The 22,619-nt window shown below is 43.5% G+C and overlaps 1 protein-coding gene across 1 annotated transcript in view; it reads right to left on the reverse strand.

The window, feature by feature from the left end:
- The window catches only part of GUCY1A2 (guanylate cyclase 1 soluble subunit alpha 2), a 277,555-nt gene that overhangs the window by 11,101 nt on the left and 243,835 nt on the right, over nucleotides 1-22,619 (reverse strand). Inside the window, exon 7 of the mRNA XM_024206596.1 lies at nucleotides 14,978-15,132. Within this exon, the coding sequence (XP_024062364.1) occupies nucleotides 14,978-15,132 (155 nt within the window). The remainder of the gene's footprint in view (nucleotides 1-14,977; nucleotides 15,133-22,619) is intronic.

The following is a 22,619-nucleotide window of genomic DNA, read 5'->3' on the forward strand; positions in this document are numbered from 1 at the left end:
GCAAGGCTGCCCAAGGTTCGCTGCTGTTGCTAGGCAACAGCAAATGTTATATTTATATTTTTAAACTCTGGTTCTTACACAGGCAGATTATGGACTCAAAAGGAAATATCTGAAGCCAATAAAGGCCTTTTAAAAATGTGATTATATTTTGGGAGCTGATGACTGTTTATATTATACAATGTTATATTATCATTTGGAAGCTGAAGAGCGTTAGACACATTGTCAGGACCTGACTGCTTCATAAGCACAAAAAAGTGGGGCAGAATCTCCATAGCGGGGCACAGGAAGTTACAAATACCTAATGAGGAATGTCAGTAGTTTTAACTGATATAAAGATGAAAACCCAGTTCATTTTCATACCATTTTCTGTTTGTTTTTTTAAAGAACTACTTTTTTAAACAACAACAAAAATATTAGGTACATTCATCAACACAGCAATATAGCAAGAATGGAAGTATCTGGTGTGATGTAATGTCAGCACTAAAGGTGTCTCCCGTTTTATGAATTGCACATGCAGATCCTATTAAACAGAAAGTTATTCACAACCATACTGGATTATTATTTGTATTGGTATTACTGTATTAAATTCAAGTTCTTAGGGCCCTGCATAGCTCTGCCCCTTCCAACTTATCTGCCATCAATTCTTTTTGTATCACTCACTATCCCTTCGACTCTCAGTGATATTCCATTTGTTGACTTCTTCCAAACCATAGTCTAACTGTCCTCCACACTAACTGCTACGTGTGGAAAATCTTTCTTAAGTGAGCTATAGCTCACTCTTCTCTCTGAAATCCCTCTGGTAAACCCACTTCTTTTGAGAGGCCTAGAAGAAACTTGTTGAAAGCCTTCTACTGATTGTTTTTATCCAGTGAGCACACATTTGTTGTTATTTTTTTTCCTACATCATGCTGTGCACTATAGCCATCATGAGTAACCACCATGGAGCTCACCCTGGAACTTTCTCCCCTTTCTCCTTTGGAAAATTTGGCCTTATGTATATCATGTTCAAAACTATGAGATTATCCCAGACACTATGAGGACATGGGGTGAAATCCTGGCCCCATTGAAGTGAATGAGAGTTTTGCCATTGGCTTCAATAGAGACAAAAAGTCATCTCTGGATTCTCAGGCTTTACTTCAGTGTGCAAAACCCTAATTTGAGGAGTTGTTTTAAATGTCTACTGGGGGAAGGAGCCAAGATACATCTTTTCCAAGCAAGGCTGACCCTTTTAGAGGCTCAATGCACCCATCAAAATGGCAATGTATTGAGAAGTGTTAAACCAGCTATGAGCAAACTTCACCCCAGGACACCTTTAAGGAGAAGGACGACAGTCAAAGCTGAAAGAAAATTGACTCTTTTCAACCAAGAAAACTGGATTCCTGGAAAGCTAGAATAGTGCTTATGGCCTATTTAATAACAAAACAATGGTAATAAAATGTCAAAGAGCTTTCAGATAATTTTTCTTCAGCTTTCTGAAATAAAAGGATAAAATCCCAACAACTCAGAGGACATTTTTCTGCTGTTTTCTGGTGGCCTGTTTATAGCGCTAGGAAGAAGCAGGTGAGGTCAGGTAAGCAGGCACACCAGACAGTTTGCAAAAGCACTACATGGATAACGGAAGCTCTGAATTTAACTTTAAAACAACAGATTAAAGTTAGGACACTTGCATATATCCTGAAAAAAGGCTCTTGGTATGAGTGAAGTGAAGAGCTGCACAGAGTGCTGCTGAATCCAATGAAAAGATAACCCTGGGTTTTTAGATTCCAGCCCTACTTCCTTTTTGCACTGCCATAAAGAGAGTGCACAGGTATTGTAGGAGTAGCTTTTTCTCTTAAAAGATCAAGTGGTTTTCACATAAATACATTAAAACGGGTCTAACATCTTGTTCAGGTTTTCTAGATATGCATTTTTATCACCGAGCTTTGCATATCTAATACTAATATGTTTATCAACAATTAGGTAGACAGAACAGCAACTCTTAAGAAATAGCTCCACATTTCCATCAGAGAAGTTATACTGAGGGCCAGAGTTTTATGCTAGTGTAAACTGGGCATATCTCCACTGGAATCAATCATTACCCTTTGCTATAATGATTTACATTAGCTGAGGATCTGGCCTTATGGCTTCAAAACTTTTGCTTCTTAAAATATGTTGTTTACTCCTTATTCCAGCCAGAAGAGCGGCATTACTAGGCAAGACAAGTTGTGAATAAGTAGAGCAAAAAATTAAATGAAACTTTAACTATGTCTGATTCAGCGGATAAAGCTATCTTTATTGTCAATATTTAGGTGACAACTCTGAGGAAAAGACAGATACTTTTTCCATAACTGGTGTTCTTCGAGATGTGTTGCTCATGTCCACTCCATATTAGGTGTGTGTGTGCTCGCCACATGCACCAGTTCCGGAAGTTTTTCCCTCACCTGTATCCATAGGAGACCGGCTCTGGCGCCCCCTGGAGTGGTGCCCACATGGTGCAGTATAAGGGACGCTGCCGACTCCCCCCACCCTCAGTTCCTTCTTGCCGGAAACTCCGACAGTGGGGAAGGAGGGTGGGTTGTGGAATGGACATGAGCAACACATCTCAAAGAACACCAGTTACGGAAAAGGTAACTGTCATTTCTTCTTCGAGTGCTTGCTCATGTGCATTCCATATTAGGTGACTCCAAAGCAGTACCCATGGAGGTGGGTAGGAGTTCACGGACGTGTACAGATGTCCTGGATAGGGATGTGTGCCAGGAAGGCCGCCGAAGACGCCTGCACTCTCGTTGAGTGGGCTCTGACAATCAGCGGCGGCAGAACACCCGCCAGGTCGTAACAGGTCCTTATCCATGAGATGATCCAATTGGAAATCCTCTGTGAGGACACCGGAAGGCCCTTCATCCTATCTGCTGTAGCGATGAAGAGCTAAGCTGATTTACAGAAAGGCTTGGTACGTTCTAAATAAAAAGCCAAGACCCTCCGGATGTCTAGGGCATGAAGACGTCTCTCTTCACTGGTCTTGTGCCATTTGGGACAGAACACTGGGAGGAAGATGTCCTGGTTCATATGGAAGGTGGATACCACCTTTGGCAGGAAGACCAGTGGGGCCACAGCTGAAACTTATCTTTGTAGAAGACCATGTATGGCGGTTCTGAGGTCAAGGCTGTAAGTTCAGAGACTTGTCTCGCCGACGTCACTACCACCAGGAATGCGACCTTCCATGACAGGTGGGAAAGGGAGCAGGAATCCAGCGGTTGAAAGGGCGGGCCGGTGAGCCTAGAGAGGACCAAGTTAAGATCCCACTGTGGGACTGGAGCCCGCACCAGCGGGAAGAGTCTCTCGAGCCCTCTCAAGAATCTGACTGTCACGTTATGGGAAAACACCATCTGTCCTTGGATCGGCAGGTGAAAAGCGGAGATGGCCGCGAGATGCCCTCTAATGGAAGAGTGTGCCAGGCCCTGGTTCCTCAAATGGAGCAGGTAGTCCAGGACAGCCTGTATGGAAGAACATGAGGGAGAGATGCCATGTTCGGATAACCAGTGGGAAAACCTCGTCCACTTGGCCAGGTAAGTCAATCTAGTTGAGGGCTTCCTACTCACCAGGAGGACCTGCTGGACTCCTTCCGAACAGGTCCGCTCCTCTGGGTTTAACCACACAGCATCCACACCGAGAGGTGTAGGGACTTGAGATTGGGGTGTAGGAGCCCACCATGGTCCTGTCACAGCAGGTCCAGGAGGTTGGGCAGGGGCCAGGGAGGGGCTGTTGACAGGTTCATGAGCGTGCCAAACCAGTGTTGGTGAGGCCATGCCGGGGCAATCATGACAACCTGCGCTTTGTCTCTCTTGATCTTTGCCAGAACCCTGCTGATGAGCAGAATCGGAGGGAACGCGTACATCAGGCTCCCTGACCATGACAGGAAGGCAGGCATCAGAGAGAGAGCCCTTGCTCAGACCTTGCCAAGAACAAAACCGGTGCCATTTCCTGATCTGTCTGGTAGTGAACAGGTCCACTTGGGGAGTTCACCCACCTTTGGAAGATCATGCAGGCTACCTCTGGATGGAGCGACCACTCGTGGTGAGAGGAGAAGTCCCTGCTGAGCTGGTCTGCCAATGTATTTTTGACACCAGGAAGGTGACAAGCTTCCAGATGGATTTCATGCCTGATGCAGAAGTCCCACAGATGGAACGCCTCTTGACAGAGAGCCGACGAGTGCGCTCCCCCTTGCCTGTTGATGTAGAACACAGAGGCTGTGTTGTCTGTGAGGACTTGTACCACCTTGCCCAACAGGTGTGGCAGGAAGAATCCGCACACCAGCCGGACTGCTAAGAGCTCTTTGACGTTTATGTGCAACTTCCTCCTCCGGGGACCACATTCCCTGTATCTGGAGGTCGCCGAGGTGCACACCTCAGCTGAGGTCCGAGGCGTCTGACACCAACTTGATGGAGTAAGTAGGTTGTTGAACAGAACCCTCTTGAAGACTGTCCTGCGGTCGGTCCACCATCGCGACAAGGTGAGTATTGGCTGGGGAATAACGATCTTTTCCAGGGGGTCTCAGGACTGGGAATAGACCGTCCCCAGCCATTGTTGCAGGAGCTGCGTTCGGAGACTGGCATCACGGGTCATCTAAGTGCATGCTGCCATGTGACCCAGCAGGTGCAGACAGACCCTGGTTGTAGTCAAAGGGAACACGGAGACTTCTGTGATGAGGTTCGTCAACGCATGAAACCTTTCCAGCGGCAGGAACGCTCTGGCGCAGGTCGAGTCACGGACTGCTCCGATGAACTCTATCCTCTGCACCGGCACTAACATCGACTTTGTTGTTTACCAATAAGCCCAGAGAGCAGCACTGCAACATCCCTTTGGACTTGAGACCTGGAGCTGCCCTTGATGAGCCAGTCGTCAAGGTATGGGTAAATCTGGATAGCCCGCCACCTGAGGAAAGCTGCTACTACTGACATGCACTTGGCAAACACTCTCGGTACTGTCACCAGGCCATACAGGAGGATCGCAAACTGGTAGTGGTGGGGCCCCACTGTAAACCGGAGGAAGCATCTGTGTCCTTGAAAGATCGCTATGTGAAAGTATGGGTCCTTCAAGTCGAGAGCAGCATACCAATCTCCCAGATCCAGGGAGGGGATAATAGATAGAAGCCAGGGAAGCCATGCAGAACTTTAACTTCTTTAGGTACTTGTTGAGGTCTTGCAGGTCCAGTATAGGCTGTAGACCACCCTTGGCCTTTGGGATTAAAAAGTACAGGGAATAGAACACCTTGTTCTGGTATTTGAGAGGAACTTCCTCCACCGCCCCCAGCTGTAGCAACCCCTTTACCTCCTGTGCGAGGAGACTCTCGTGAGAGGGGTCCCTGAAGAGGGATGGGGAAGGCGGGAAGGAAAGGAGAGGTAGAAAGGAACTGGAGGATATAACCCTGCTCCACTGTGCTGAGGACCCATCGGTCTGAGGTTATAGTGGTCCAAGCAGGGAGGAAAAGGGAAAGGCAGTTGGAGAACACTGTGACAGATGGATCCGGGGAATAGTCTGGTAGTTCGCCCTCGGGCGCACCCTCAAAATGGCCATTTGGCCCGTTGCTTAGCATGGGTCGAGCCCGACTGGGCTGAGAGTGAAGGCAGGTGGCTCAGACGGCGCTTGTAGCCCATGGCTCGTTTGTGGGGATGGTCCTGCTGAGGCTGGCTTCCCTGGCCCTGAGGCTGCTGCGGTTTGAACCGCTTACATGCTGGGGCTGGGACGTAGAGACACAGGGTTTTCAGGATGGTGCGGGAGTCCTTGAGGCCATGCAACTTGTTGTCTGTTTGCTCCGCAAATAGGGCTCGGCCATCAAAGGGCAAGTCCTGTATTGACTGCTGAGCCTCAGAGGACAACCCAGAGAGGAGCAGCCAGGAGGGTTGCCGCATGGAGATAGTGGAAGCCCTGGTGCGGACAGCAGCATCAGCGGCGTCTGATGCTGCCTGGAGTGTGGCTCTGGCTGCAGTTGTGCCCTCATCGAGGATCGCTCGGAACTCCTTCTTGAAAGCCTCGGGGGGTGACCCTTCAAACTTGGCCATGGCTGCCACATATTAAAGTCATATCAGCCAAGGAGGGCTTTGTGATTGGCCACTCTCAGCTGAAGGCTGGAAGATGAATAAATCTTACGTCCAAAGAGATCCAGCCTCTTCAAGTCTTTATTTTTAGCGGTGGCCCTGGGTTGTCCTTGCCTCTCTTTGTGGTTAACCACCTCTGCCATAAGGGAAATGGGGGCGGGGTGGGAGTGTAAGTACTCATGCCCCTTGGTTGGCACAAAGTACTTGTGTTTGCCCCTCTTAGAGACAGGGGCCAGGGAAGAGGGGGTCTGCCACAGGGCATTAGTGATTTTGGAAACCCCTTCATGAAGGGGTAGGGCCGCACATGCAGGAGCTGAGGAGCAGAGGACGTCAAACAGAGTCCAAGGGCTCTTCCAGTTCCTCTGCCTGAAGCCTCAGGTTGGGGCCCCTTGATAGCCTCATCTGGCAAGGACTAGGACGATGCTGGTGCTGCAGGGACCTCTACTTCCATTGGTCCATCAGCTTGCTCCCCTGGGTCCTCCTGGCCCTGTGGGGTCTTACACACTGAAGTTTTGAGCACCAGAGGGGAACGGGATACCGAGGCCACTGGCCAGACCAAGGCTCCCGATGCCGACCGGGCAGCCTGGGAGGGTTGGGTGAACCCCCAAGGGTTCCACGGGTACCATGGCCCCAGCTACTGCACCTGGGGCCATGGGACAGGTTTCGGTGCTGATGCTGTAGGTGGCACCGGAGGTACCGGGGTTTGTCCCGCAGTTAGGGAACCTCACTCCATGCCGGAGGTATAAACGGAGCGGTTGGTACCAGGTGACCAGGTTCGGATGGAGTGGTGGCTCTTGTCCGACCGGTGCCGATCACTGTGTCCCGAAGTTGACCTGTCCGAGCGAGATGGGCATCTTGGTCGGGATCTCGGAGACCGACCGCGTTTGGCAGATCTGCGTCAGAGACCCAGTGATCCATGCCTCAGGCTACTCGACCGGTACCGGGACATCAGATGGGACCAGGAGCTAATATGGGCCGACTGCCAGGAGGATCTTCCCGAGTAGGGCGACCTACTGTTAGGAAACGGGCAATGATGGCCCGGCGATCTGCGATCTCTGATCCACAATCGGTCCCATGATCGGTACTGGGCCCTTGTAGACTGTTGGGGCTGGACCTGGAGCTCTTGCTGGGTGGCAGGTGCCTCAAAAGGTCTGCACCAATCTACCGGAGAGGTACGCCTCGAGTCCCTCGATTTGTGACCAAAGAGGGCTCCGCTGAGCCTGTCTCTCTAATCCTGAGGTGTGATGGCTTCAGGCAGGCGAGTGATGGCGAGACGTCCCTCTTGATGGGGAATGGTGCTGCTGAGGCAGGGACACACGCATAGGCCCCAGCATGGGTTTTCTCTGAGACCGGGGTACCGCTGGAGCCAGTGTGGATGGCACCGGGAGCGCCAGGATCTCCTGAGCTGCTTGAAGGACTTCGGGTGTCGATGGCACCTGAAGCTGGCCAGGGCCTGCGCCGCTATCTGGAGTCACAGGTCAAATATGGGATGGGCTGCACCACTCAACTTGAGCTGGGGCCCAACCGAAGCTGCCCGGAATGGGTCGTAGCTCGCCCTCAGCCCTCTCCTTTCCTTTACCGGAGGTAGGAGATCTTCCCCTCATGGTCTTTTTCGGCTTCTTGACCGGAGCCGTGGAGGGGGACTGATGCAGGCTTGTGGACAGCACCAGTGGAGCACTGCAGACAGAGGCTGCGGAGCTTGGTGCAGAGTCAGACTGCTGCTCCGGTGCTGGAGTGAGTGCCGACTCCATTAGGAGCACTTTCAGATGGATATCGCGTTCCTTCTTCATCTTAGGTTTAAAGGACTTGCAGATACGGCACTTGTCACTTATATGCCCTTCGCCTAAGCACCTTAGGCAGCTGATATGAGGATCGCTGACAGGCATTGGCCATTTGCAACGATCGCAGGACGTAAAGCCTGGGGACTGGGGCATGCCCCATCCCCCGGCTGAGTCCCGTTTGGGAATAACAAAGCGTTTGAGAACTACTACTAAGGGTAACTAAGAAATTACTAACTATATATAACTATATTACAAATTTTCAAAGTTCGCAAGAACAGAGAACGAAACAACGCTAGCCGAAGCAGCAGACATTCCAGTACCGTCACTGGCGGCAAGAAGGGCCTGAGGGTGGGGGGAACCAGTGGCGTCCCTTATACTGTGCCATGCTGCTGCCACTCCAGAGGGCGCCATAGCCGTTCCCCTATGGATACTGCTGAAGGAAAAACTTCCGGCACCAGTGCATGTGGTGAACACAAACACCTAATATAGAATGGACCTAATATGGAATTGACATGAGCAAGCACTCAAAGAAGAACTGTCCAAGGTGGAGGTATCAATAGAGGAAGTTTTGGAACAAATTGATAAATTAAACAGTAATAAGTCACCAGCACCAGATGTGATTCACCAAAGAGTTCTGAAGGAACTCAAACATGAAATTACAGAACTACTAACTGTGGTATGTAACCTATCACTTAAATCAGCCTCTGTACCAGATGACTAGAGGACAGCTAATGCAACACCGATTTTTTAAAAAGACTCCAGAAGTGATCTTTATAACTACAGGCTGGTAAGCCTAACTTCAGTACCAGGCAAACTTGTTGAAACTATAGTAAATAACAGAATTATCAGACACATAAATAAACATGATTTGTTGGGGGAAGAGTCAACACAGCTTTTTTAAAAGGAAAACATGCATCACCAATCTATTAGAATTATTTGATGGTGTCAACAACATAAGGCAAGGGTGTTCCAGTCGGAGTCTGGTTTTGAAGTTTTTGAAGTTTTTTTCAAAAATAGACTCCCACAAGAAACTGCAGAACTGGAATTAATTTGCAAACTGGACACCATCAAATTAGGCCTGAATAAAGACTGGGAGTGGATGGGTCATCACAAGAACTAAAAAACCTAATTTTCCCATGCTAATTTGCCCCTACTGTTACTCACACCTTCTTGTTAACTGTTTGAAATGAGCCACCCTGATTACCACTACAAAAGTGATTTTTCATCCTGTTAATAATAGCCCACTTTAATTGAATTGTCTCGACCCCCCACTTGGTAAGGCAACTCCATCTTTCCATGTACTGCTATATATATCTTCCTACTGTATTTTCCACTCCATGCATTTGATGAAGTGGGTTTTAGCCCACAAAAGCTTACGCCCAAATAAATTTGTTAGTCTATAAGGTGCCACAAGTACTCCTCATTGTTTTTGCTGATACAGACTAACAAGGCTACCACTCTGAAACCAGTGGATATAGTGTACTTGGGCTTTCAGAAAGTCTTTGGCAAGGTCCCTCACCAAAGGTTCTTAATAGATCAGTAACTGGTTAAAAGACAGAAAACAAAGGGTAGGAATAAAGGTTAGAAATAAATGGTCAATTTTCACAGTGAAGAAATGTAAATAGAGGTGTCCCGCAGGGATCTGTACTGAGAGCAGTGCTGTTCAACTTATTCATAAATGAACTGGAAAAATGGGTAAGCAGTGAGGTGGCAAAGTTTGCATACGATACAAAACTACTCAAGATAGTTAAGTCCAAAGAAGACCATGCAGAGCTACAAAGGGAGCTCACACAATTGCGTGACTGGGCAACAAAATAGCAGATGAAATTCAGTGTTGATAAATGCAAAGTAATGCACACTGGAAAACATAATCCTGACTACACATACAAAATGAGATCTAAATAACTGTTACCACTCAAGAAAGAGCTCTTGGAGTCATTGTGGTTAGTTCTTTGAAAACATTCACTCAGTGTGCAGCGGCAGCCAAGAAAGCTAACAGAATGTTAGGAACCATTAGGAAAGGAATAGATAATAAGACAGTAAATATCATAACGACACTATCTAAGTCCATGGTACTCCCACACTTTGAATACTGCATGCAGTTCTTTTGCCCCATTTCAAAAAAGATATGTTAAATTGGAATATGACAGAAAAGGGCAACAAAAACAATCAGGAGGATAGAACAACTTCCGTTATGAGGAGAGATTAAAAAGACAGGGACTGTTGAGCATGGAAAAGAGTTAGGTAAGGGTAGATATGACAGAGGTCTATAAAATCATGAATAGTGTGGAGAAAGTGAATAAGGAAGTGTTATTTACTCATTGACATGATACAAGAACCAGGGGTCACCCCATGAAATTAATAGGCAGCAGGTTGAAAACAAACAAAAGGACGTACTTCTTCACATGACACACAGTCAACCTGTGGAACTTGTTGCAAGTGGATGGTGTGAAGATCAGAAGATTAGTTAGGTTTTAAAAAGAATTAGATAAGTTCCTGGAGAATAGGTCCTTCAGTGGCTATTAGCCAATCCCATGCTCTTGGTGTCCCTAAGCCTCTGACTGCCAAATGCTTGGACTGGGTCACTTTATAATTGCCCTGTTCTGTTCGCTCCCTCTGAAGCACCTGGCATTGGCCACTGTTGGAAGAAAGGATACTGGGCTAGATGGACCACTGGTCTGACCAATATGGCCATTCTTATGTTCTTATTTTAATTACCCTTCATTATTTGTACTGTGTGCAACAGCAAGTGAAATGGTGTTAAAATGACTGAATATACAACAAAATATGGTTCCTAGTAGCATGTCCAATGTTTAACTAGGTTAGAAATTAGTAGATAATGTATTTCTTTTAATTTTAATTTTATGTATTTTGCTTAACATATATGCTAAATATTTAATACTTATTGTATTGCTATTGCTCTGTTGCCATAAATGTTAATATAATACTGTATTTTATAATACATGCAAAAATATACATAAAATATTTTATAGAAATAGACAGAACATGTACCTTTGAAATATAAGACAGGGATAATTTCAATGGGTAGGCTATACTTTTCCAGCATGAGGAACACACAAGCCAGTTTATATGCTCAGTGAAGTAAGGGTGAGTGCTGTAGAATCCTGTGGGTTAATTTTTGGCATTATCTTCATGGATATCAAGGCAAATCAAACAACAAGCCAAATCAACCCTCTCATGGAAAAGTACTTGGGAGAAGGCTGTGGAGGAGGAAGAACTTCCCCTTGTGGAGTGCCCTTCACGTTCTTGTCAGGATACAGGGGTTGCCTCCCCATTGTGGAAGAAGAAAAAGGCAATCTGGTCCCCAAGACCCTTCAAATCCTCTGAGAGCCACTCAGATGTTTAGAATGGGATGGTTTCCGAGGGCTAATCTAAAAACAAAACCCAGGCATCCTCCACAAACTAGCAAAGGGAAAGAGATCTGGGTATTAAGAATGATTTTCAGATGTTAAGGCAATTAAGTGAACTTCCTGTTTTCTTCTCACCATGGGTGTTGTAAGGAAAAGGAATTCATTCTGTTCAGCAAAATCATTATTATTCATACTATTTCAAAAAACTGTGGATATTAACCCTAATATAAGCAATTATTTTAGTTTCATAGCTCAGTGGCATGTGTTTAGGAAGGCACGTGTTTGTAGCATGTGTTTCTTTTATCCCCTGGAATGAGTAGGTTACAAAGTGAGTCAGAAGCTATACATTTTGTTAGTTTAAGACAGGAATTTCAATCATTTGAAACTCAGTCTGAAACACATGAATGGAAGAGACCTTCTTTCCTGCCCCTGTCAATACCTTGAAAATGTAAGGCTATAGTTTCCTTGTTAGGTTAATTTTGGGAGGGACAGAGAGTGGGGTGGGAGGAGCAGGGGAAATTGCTCTATTGGCCCATTCTGTTAAAGTCAATGGGAGTTTTCCAGTTGACTGAGGTGAGAACAGGATTGAGCAAATAAATATGGATTAATAAAAATACTTGGATTATATTTCCTGAGACTGCACAGAATGGAGACAAATTTTAGAGCCCTTTGGCCAAAGTGCTAGTGATACAATGTCATAAACATACATAAAAGTAGCATAAAATCCCTCCTTACCTGGAAAGGGTTAAGAAGCTCAGATAACCTGGTTGGCACCTGACCAAAAGGACTAATAAGGGGAGAAAATACTTTCAGATCTGTGGGCGAAGGTTTTTGTTTTCATGTTCCTTTGCTCTCTCCGAGTCAGTGAGGAGCCAGGGCAGGGAAAATACATTTCCCTAAGCCATATCTGAATGAAGCATCTAATATTAATTACAGAAATAGTAAGTAATAGTAAGGAAATACATTAGATTATTTTTTGTTTTAGCTTGTGAATTTTCCCTGTGCTAAAAGGGAAGTTTATCCCTGTTTTTGTAACTTTAAAGTTTTGCCCAGAGGGAAAATCCTCTGTGTTTAGAATCTTTTTGTTACCCTGTAAAGTTATCTTCCATCCTGATTTTACAGAGGTGATTCTTTTATCTTTTTTTAAATAAACTTCTTTTAAGAACCCAGGGGATTTGATCTGTGCTCACTTTATAACCAATTGGTTAGGATATTATTCTCAAGCCTCCCCAGGAAAGGGGGTGTAGGAGCTTGGGGGGATATTTTGGGGGAGGTAGGGCTCCAAGTGGCCCTCCCTGAATGTTTGTTTAAATCACTTGGTGGTGGCAGCGATACTAAGGGCAAGGAAGGAATTTGTGCCTTGGGGAAGTTTTTAACCTAAGCTGGTAGAAATAAGCTTAGGGGGTCTTTCATGTGGGTCCCCACATCTGTACTCTAGAGTTTAGAGTGGGGAGGGAACCCTGACATACAACCTAGGGGATTCACAGGTGGTGCAATGCTCACTTTTGTGCTCCTCCAATCCTGAGTGGCTGTTTCCAGGGTTGCGCCCCCAAAATACCTTACAGTAGCCTAAAAGCTATTCTGTGTCATGCAAGCAGCCAGTTAGCTCATGCATCGAATTGGCAGCAGGGGACTGGCAGGTTTGTAGGAAGACATGGCCACATCCCCGTTACTGTAGCCACACCCCTCACTTGCGGCACAGTGGAAGATGATGTAAGAGAGCCTTTGCACCAGCCTATACTACCAGGAGATCACACACAGGGGCAATCCTCCCAGGGCTAGTTAAATTGGCTTTAAAGGTAGCATGGCGCAAAGCAGATACAACACATCCCAGGATCCGTTCTCCAGTCCCATAGTAAGGCTAATGTTTCACTGTTGCAGCCAAAGTAATAACAGAATGGCTACTGAAACCACTAGGAACAGCACTGGACATTTAAAAGGTAAGAATTCTAACATTCTATGAATGGTCTAAGTAAGTAGGTTACTTCTGTACTGAGCTTTCATCAGACTCACAAAAAACATGTATCTACCTTTCCTGGCTAGATTTCCTCTAAGGGCCAAATTCTTCTCTCAATAACACCAATGTCAACTGGCACAATGGCCACTGATTTCAGCAGAATTCCAGCCCTCCAGGTTTATATTTGTGTAACTAACATCAAAGTCTCTCACTTCTTCAAAAGATCTCTCTAACACGGACAGGACTTCCAGAACCAGCAATAGGAACAGATGGGAATGGAGACAGCCTTCAGCAATAGAGGGCAAAAAGTCTTCAAAATATGGCTGAAGGCGGATTTAAGTGCTGCAAAGACCTGGTGCTAGTCTAAACAGGGGTGACTTTCACCCACTGACTTCTAAGGGAGTTCATTCACTGAAGGATAAAGTAACCGCACCTAAGAGTCATTAAGCCTTTGAACCAGGAAAAAACCCTGAAAAGACTTTTTATGTTTTGATTACACTGAGGTCAAGATGCTAGGTTCCGATATTTTTAAAGAGAAGAGAGATTTTCTAATTTTAATTTAAAATAATGTGCAGAGTTTTGCCCTTCTTAAGATTAGTTTGGGTCCCGGTTCTTCTTCTCTATCACCATGCAACTGTCTGAAGCCACCGCTGGGTACTTCATGATCAAAAATCTGCTCAGTATGTCTGCCTCTTTCTCAAGTTACTGCACATCTTCTGTTGTGTAAGTTTTATCTGACATGAATGGGTTCTCCAGATGAATGTCATTTCATTCACCAGTTTTAATTACTTTTTAACTTTAGTTTCCCACTGCTTTATATTTTAGCATATCAGAAGCTTCAAGTCTTGGATGAAGAAATTCCATTTAAAACTTTAATTTACATAGATAGGTACAGGAAAAATAAATATGGAAATGCACGACTGAAAAAAAAATGCAGCATGGCTTAATTGCTGTAATACTGTAAACCACCATTCAGCTAAATGCTGAAGCCTGGGCAAAACTATGCTTCAGAAAATTACTTCACACGACAATGTAGAAGAACAAGAGAGATATAGATCTCTTGACAAAGAAATGAGCACGTAAGAACTAATCAAGTTGCAGAAATTCTTATAGTCAATCTGTCAAATTTGAACAATTAGAGGAACTTTTCTTTAGGCCAGATGTTTCTCATAACCTGATTTAATCAAAAGTACTCTGAATTTGCATAATTCCTCCAAAGGGTTAGCAATGAGAACGCTTTGCCATTTTCTATCTTTTTCTTGAATTATGAAAATGTTTTTATTGAGTGCCTCTTGACAGTGCTAAATAATACATTTTCCTCCAACTATACATAGAACTCTGAAATCTCAGCCTCATCAGTAAAAATAAATATACTCTCATAAGCCATTGGAATAGCACCTTCCTACATCAAGTCCACATAGGGGTGAGGAACAGAACCCTCAGACAAAAACTATAACAATATCCATGGAGTACATGGTATGGGGGAGGTAGGGTAGACATTGCCCACTTATGTGTTATTTTAGGCTAGCTGATATATGGATTTACTGGCCATTTCCCTGCCATTCCTTTGGCCTGCCAACAGCTCACTCTTAGCTCTGCAGTAGTATGTCCTGTAGCAGTGAAAAGGGCCTGTGGAATGCTCCTTCCCAGCCTCTCCCAGTGTTTCACTCATTTCATTTGGTGGGAATTTTGCAGCTGCCCTGGAGGGGGTGGAGACTGCAGGATGCATCACAAGATTTCACTCAAAAACCAGGGCTGAAATCAAAGCAATCCAGAAAGACTAGCAGCACTTACTGGTATGTGGTTGGACTGACATTGATGCGACGCGGATGACTTCCTGACTCAAACTTGCTTGCCAGAGTGACGTTGTTTCCAAAGAGACAATAACGTGGCATTCTCACACCAACAACTCCAGTCAGAACTGATCCTGAATGAATTCCTATCCTCATCTGGGGGAAAAAACAATAAAAAAATAACTCAGCAACCTGTGTTAGTAACTTTTGTAGCTCTATCCATTGCTAATGTAGTCAGAGGGCTTTTACAGTACTTGCCCAGGTCATTCCCAAGAGCCAATTTAAACAGATGATAAACTGCGGGGAAAACAGCAGGCTCTTCCCATGCAATACAGACAGAATTAAAAAGTAAAGGGGATGACTGTACCTTTGCAATATAACTACATCTAGAAAGATAAGACTTTTTAATCGGTAAATGTCAATTTCGCTGCGTTCACGCACACACACACACACACGCACACACACACACACACACACACACGCCAACGAAAATATTTCTGTTGATGATAATATAAATTTACAGATAGGTGAAGAAAGAAAAATGCTGCTTGAGACCCTATTAAAGTTTTATTTAAGGATACTTACTTTGTGTATTTTGACATATGATGTTGACAGTTCGGTTTTTAACAATTCTAAAGCATTAACTTTTTGAATCTCAATGTCTACTGTCATTAATTATTGTTTGACACTCCCATTGTCTAACTCACCCATAATTTCCCATGTCTGTGAAAATTTAAAATAGACAAAAATTGAAAAAATGCTTTAAAATAAACGTTGATATTATCCATCGAAATTATATATATATATATATATATATAAATATATATATATATATATATAATTCTGCCAAGCCTAGGTATAATTTACATATGCAGGGGATTACTGATATGAAAAAAATAACCACTTACAGGACACTGTAGGGGAAAGATCTCAATATTGATACAAAAATTATATTTACAGTATAACACTTTTTTAAGGTAGTTACAAACTTGTTTCTGCCTTTATTGACTACTAAGATATAGCTACAAGTATGTAATAGCCCGGATGCTTGAAAATATAACAGTACATACTACATTTAGCTAGTTATGTTACCAAGCATATAGCCAATCAAAGACATTCCAGGAGGTTTCTGCTTTCTGTCCCCCAGGACAAGCAAGTAACTCCTTCTTAGCCATAAGGATTTTTATTGCCCCTAAGTGTTGTACCAATTCAGAAAAGCTGGATTTTAAAGTATACCTTGCTTTAACTTTGTACTACTTTCTGTTGTGCCATGTTTTAAAGATGAACTTATTATTGAAATTTGTGCTTTGAACAAAAGATCCAATAGACGTTTACTTGCTATAACAAGACTGTAACCATATAAAACATTCGTGTTTTAGGAAGAGACCTGATTGCAAGAAGGAGTGTAGGAATTTGTTATCAGAGTGATACATCTAAGTCATAAAATGAGCCTATACCACAATCGCCACCCTTTTCTTTTCAATGGAAAATCCCTGCTTGTGTCTTTTAAAACTTAAGGAAAAACATATGTGGCTGGAAATATTTTACTGCTTTTGTTTAGTGCTTAAATATTGAAATGGCAAAAATCTTTGTGAAATGCAGATCTGCAAATAAAGTTAATTAAATGCAAAGCTCCTGACACAGCTCCTAATATCACTGTTATGTAAATGGTAAAATGCTTTATGTACAAATACAGCAAAGCCATTTGATGCTATAACTGGTTACTAACATAAGAAGTCATTTGAGTAAAGAAATGCTTATATTAATTGGGAAATTAGTTATCTGGCAATGCTTCAGCAATCCCTTATCAAACTTTATGAAGACAAGAACCACCTCTTCAAAGATTGATAAAAAGAAAAGACAATACCTTCTTTGATGGCCATTGAAGCTTAAAGACTCCAAGAATTTAATTTAAAAAGGCCATTTTGAGAGCTGACTTTTATAAAGAGAACAGGAATGTTTGGACTCATTTGAAACACAATTTTTACTCCTTTTAAATCCTGATGGAACTAAAGGGATATCTCAGAAAACTGACTGAATAAAAAAAAAAAAGATTAAAACTAACTTTAAAATGTATCTGATGCTTTCCCACCACAAGAACAACAAAAGTAGTTAAAGAAATTTTATATATTCATTAGGCAAACTGCACATGCGGGAGCTGAGGGTGTCACCTAACCCAAACCTCAACAGCATGAAGCCAATGAAAGGGTGACAGCAACCGACTTTGAATTTAAACAAGCCTGAAAGAGATGTGTTTTCCTAATTTCATGGAAAGGAAGGAAGAGAGTATAAAACCCTGAAATGAGAATTCCCCACCACATCCCCTCTGCTGCCTTGCTTATACACAAGTGCTCCACAACTCATCCTGCCCATCTCTACAAGAAGCTGTCACAGATAGATATGAAAGGACAGATAGATATGAGAGGACTCAAGAGGAAACCAACCCACGAAAAAGCTCCCCAAGACTTCAATATGGATTGGTTAACCAAGACACTGCCAAGTGATTAGATTTAAACTCTTGTAATGATTTTATTAAGATATGAAATTGCTGTTGTAATTTAAAATGCTAACAGTTCTTCAGTTAGACACCAAGTGGTTAGACCACATATTCTTGGAGTGAAGACAGGGGCTAAACATTGTAAATAGAGAAATTGTGGGATTTAATTGGATTTTAAGATAGGCCATTCATGAATACTGCATATCTTAAAGCAGCTCCTTAAATAGCTTCTTCTAAGTAATTGATTTAAATATTTCCTTCACTTTCCTATGATTTAGTTGAGATTGCTTACCTTGCCCAATTATGAACTCTGTGGTTATTCTTAATAACCAATAGGATTCACTTTTCCCTAACAAAATTATTTTGCTCATCTATAACCCTTCTCAGTTATCTAAGGATATAATAAGTTTGGCTTCATGATAATTTGGGAAAATACCGGTAAGACCTTGGTCTCAACATCCCAAACGAATTGGCCCACCAAGGCAGTTTCACTCTCAGAGGTGTAATCTCTGCCAGAAGTACTCCATCGAGACACATATAAAAGGGATTAGAATCATAGAATCATAGAATATCAGGGTTGGAAGGGACCTCAAGAGGTCATCTAGTCCAACCCCCTGCTCAAAGCAGCACCAATTCCCAACTAAATCATCCCAGCCAGGGCTTTGTCAAGCCGGGCCTTAAAAACCTCCAAGGAAGGAGACTCCACCACCTCCCTAGGTAACGCATTCCAGTGCTTCACCACCCTCCTAGTGAAATAGTGTTTCCTAATATCCAACCTGGACCTCCCCCACTGCAACTTGAGACCATTGCTCCTTGTTCTGTCATCTGCCACCACTGAGAACAGCCGAGCTCCATCCTCTTTGGAACCCCCCTTCAGGTAGTTGAAGGCTGCTATCAAATCCCCCCTCATTCTTCTCTTCTGCAGACTAAACAATCCCAGTTCCCTCAGCCTCTCCTCATAAGTCATGTGCTCCAGACCCCTAATCATTTTTGTTGCCCTCCACTGGACTCTTTCCAATTTTTCCACATCCTTCTTGTAGTGTGGGGCCCAAAACTGGACACAGTATTCCAGATGAGGCCTCACCAATGTCGAATAAAGGGGAACGATCACGTTCCTTGATCTGCTGGCAATGCCCCTACTTATACAGCCCAAAATGCCATTAGCCTTCTTGGCAACAAGAGCAGACTGTTGACTCATATCCAGCTTCTCGTCCACTGTGACCCCTAGGTCCTTTTCTGCAGAACTGCTACCTAGCCATTCGGTCCCTAGTCTGTAGCAGTGCATGGGATTCTTCCGTCCTAAGTGCAGGACTCTGCACTTGTCCTTGTTGAACCTCATCAGGTTTTTTTTGGCCCAATCCTCTAATTTGTCTAGGTCCCTCTGTATCCGATCCCTACCCTCTAGTGTATCTACCACGCCTCCTAGTTTAGTGTCATCTGCAAACTTGCTGAGAGTGCAGTCCACACCATCCTCCAGATCATTAATAAAGATATTAAACAAAACCGGCCCCAGGACCGACCCTTGGGGCACTCCACTTGAAACCGGCTGCCAACTAGACATGGAGCCATTGATCACTACCCGTTGAGCCCGACGATCTAGCCAGCTTTCTATCCACCTTACAGTCCATTCATCCAGCCCATACTTCATTAACTTGGCGGCAAGAATACTGTGGGAGACTGTATCAAAAGCTTTGCTAAAGTCAAGGAATAACACATCCACTGCTTTCCCCTCATCCACAGAGCCAGTTATCGCATCATAGAAGGCAACTAGGTTAGTCAGGCACGACTTCCCCTTGGTGAATCCATGCTGACTGTTCCTGATCACTTTCCTCTCCTCTAAGTGTTTCATAATTGATTCCTTGAGGACCTGTTCCATGATTTTTCCAGGGACTGAGGTGAGGCTGACTGGCCTGTAGTTCCCCGGATCCTCCTTCTTCCCTTTTTTAAAGATGGGCACTACATTAGCCTTTTTCCAGTCATCTGGGACCTCCCCCGATCGCCATGAGTTTTCAAAAATAATGGCTAATGGCTCTGCAATCTCATCCGCCAACTCCTTTAGCATCCTCGGATGCAGCGCATCCGGCCCCATGGACTTGTGCACGTCCAGTTTTTCTAAATAGTCCCGAACCACTTCTTTCTCCACATAGGGCTGGTCACCTTCTCCCCATATTGTGCTGCCCAGTGCAGCAGTCTGGGAGCTGACCTTGTTCGTGAAGACAGAGGCAAAAAAAGCATTGAGTACATTAGCTTTTTCCACATCCTCGGTCACTAGGTTGTCTCCCTCATTCAGTAAGGGGCCCACACTTTCCTTGACTTTCTTCTTGTTGCTAACATACCTGAAGAAACCAGTTTATCATCTGTGTTCTGTCATCTGTGTTTTGTTTAATGTTTTCTTTTCCTTTACTTTACTTCATAATTAGATAGCCATGGTTAATAATTATGATTATTTTGCTTGGTCTTGATTATGGTATGTGCTAAGGTATGTAAAAGAATCACTGTGACTAAAATAATGGAAGTCACACACCTGAGTTGGCAGTAAGAGAAACAACTAGTCAGAGCTGGCTTTTCTTTTTTCTCTAGACTAGATATTTGTAGTCATTTTAAAAATCAAATTACTTGGCATCCAACAATTAAAATGACCCTTTTCTACCCCATAAATGGATGACATGACCAGGAACAATGGTGACGGGGCCATAAAAGTACCTTGAAGGATACTTTTTGCCACCGGAGTTAGCACATACCTTAAAATAACTTCTTTAAATTAGTGAGAAGAGGAGTGAAGTGTAATGAATGAATGTGGTATTCGTATTCTTCATTTCAGTTTTCCTCCACAACCTCAAGGCAGCTTTTATCACTTTGTCAAACTGAGAGATGGCAAACGTGAAGATGCTGAAGATTGAGACAGTGGTGCTTTTAAAATCATCTTACCACCAGGATGTTCAGGAGGCACAAATCCCTGACAAACTAAAGAAACCATATCTGTTCTAACAGCCATTCCCTGGTAACTGTCTGGGATGTAGAGATTTCATTGGGATGGAATGTGTGGAGGCACCATCCAAGCCCCTTTCAAAGCGAATAATCAAACAGAAGAGATTTATTTTGAACATATTTTGACAACTAACTGTGCTGGCCAAGAAAATCAGCTTCACAAATAGGGAACTCTCTCTCTCTCTCTCTCTCTCTTTTTTTAAACTCGCTCTATAAAAAAAAATCAAAAGCAGATAGTTGTATTTACATCTGGAGAGGTTACTCTTGTGCAACAAAATCTAAATAGCCCCAGTGCACAAAATAATAGGCAGGTAATAAAGAACAGCTGTTAAAATAGCCACCACAGTGGATCTGAGCTGGACTCAAACTGGTGACCTTGCAGTAGAAGTCTCCATATCCTATTATTAAATCCCTTGATTCATCTAGTTTACAGTTATTATCCCCTCATCCCTTCAATCACTAGTTTTTTATATCAAGAAAAATATCATATGCAGAGCACAAATATAAACTGGAATGACTGCATCACTAGCCTATACACACAACGAATAATTGTTGACATTTCTTAGTGTTACTACACATCCTAACATTTTATTAACCTGTTTACCTGTTCACGTTTGTGAAGCTCTGAGAAATGATAGGTGAAGAGCATCCTACGTTATTTCACAGCCTACATTTCTCCGCATGTGTCCATATTTTTTCCATGCAAACACACATGCTCTTGGTTTGTTTCCTTAGCTACAGACCACAAAATGACTTCCTGAATAAATATAATATTATACCCATTGTGTACTAAGCCTATGCCTAACAAACACACTGATTCTAGATTCACTGAACAATTCTAAACCATCCCCACAAGCACTGCAATGTTCACAATAATGCTATCAATTACAGGCTAGGACAAAACCATTCTGTAAGTAAATAGCACTTTCCTTCAATTACGCTTTCAACCCTTTTGGTACAGTTTTCAAGGCAACTATTGAATTCACTCAAGTACCTTTAAGCTACGGGGTTGGAGTATGCCCACAAACTTGCTTAAGAACACCATCTATGACTTCTCATTTCATATTTTATTTCAAAAATATTATTGGGTATGTAGCTTTACCATTTTTGTTACAGCATATGTTTCAACTATGTTGTCTGTTTCTGATCAAGAGACAGATCCTGCAGCCAATACCCACACAAATAGTCATGCATACAAATAGCACATACAATTGTTGCTGGAGTAATGACTATTCACATCAATGAAAGTCACCAGACTTGCCCTCAGTAAACTCATTAGAGGCAGTGATATCTCCATCTTTGTATAGCATCAAGGATGCTGTCAGTTCTCAATAAGTAATAAGTAAGCACTTTTATGATGTCTTGTTATTGTGGGATGAAAGGGGTGAGGTGAAGGGTTAGTTGCTTTGTGCCCAGTTTTAAGAGAATGGAATTGTACTCCTAGTGCTACCTACTTACTCCACTGCTATTTTGTGCATTTAATAAAGGTTTGCAAACAAAACTACTTATTGTGGTTTTGTTTGTCTGCACCCTCAGTACATTCAATTACATGCTAAAGCTAGGTTGAAACTAATAGAAGAAATGGTTACGTACTGTAACAGTGAGTCTTCGAGATGTGATGCAAACATGTATTCCACTTAGGTGCGTGCCTGGCCAGTGCACAGGAGCTGGAGAATTTTGCCTAGCAGTACCTGTAGAGGGGCGGCGCTCACGCCTCATGGCCAGAGCTCCTCCCCTGGCTATATGAGGTGGCAATGTTCTGACCTCCCTCGGTTCCTTCACACCAAAACACCTAGAGACTAGATTCCAATGTAGAGGGGCTGGAGGGTGTGTCATGGAATAGACATCTGCATCACATCTCGAAGAACCACAGTTACAGTAAGTAACCATTTCTTCTTCTTCAAGTAGATGCGGCTGTATATTCCTCTTAAGTGACTCATAAGCAACACTCACAGGAGGTGCGGCTTGGAGTCTATTTAAACAAGGTCTGCAGGACAGCCCTTCTAAAGGATTTTTTTTTCTCAGTTTGAGCAAAGGGCAGTAAAAAGTTGGAAAGAGATCTATGTTTTAATATCTTTTAATGTGTCTTCCCTCTAATAAAGTGGAGGTTCATTGTTTATTTCAGAAGAAGCAGTCACATTAAACATGGGAGGTAGAA

This window comes from Terrapene carolina, unplaced genomic scaffold (genome assembly GCF_002925995.2).
Source record: "Terrapene carolina triunguis isolate 2854851 unplaced genomic scaffold, T_m_triunguis-2.0 Scaffold138, whole genome shotgun sequence".
Lineage (NCBI taxonomy): Eukaryota > Metazoa > Chordata > Testudines > Emydidae > Terrapene > Terrapene triunguis.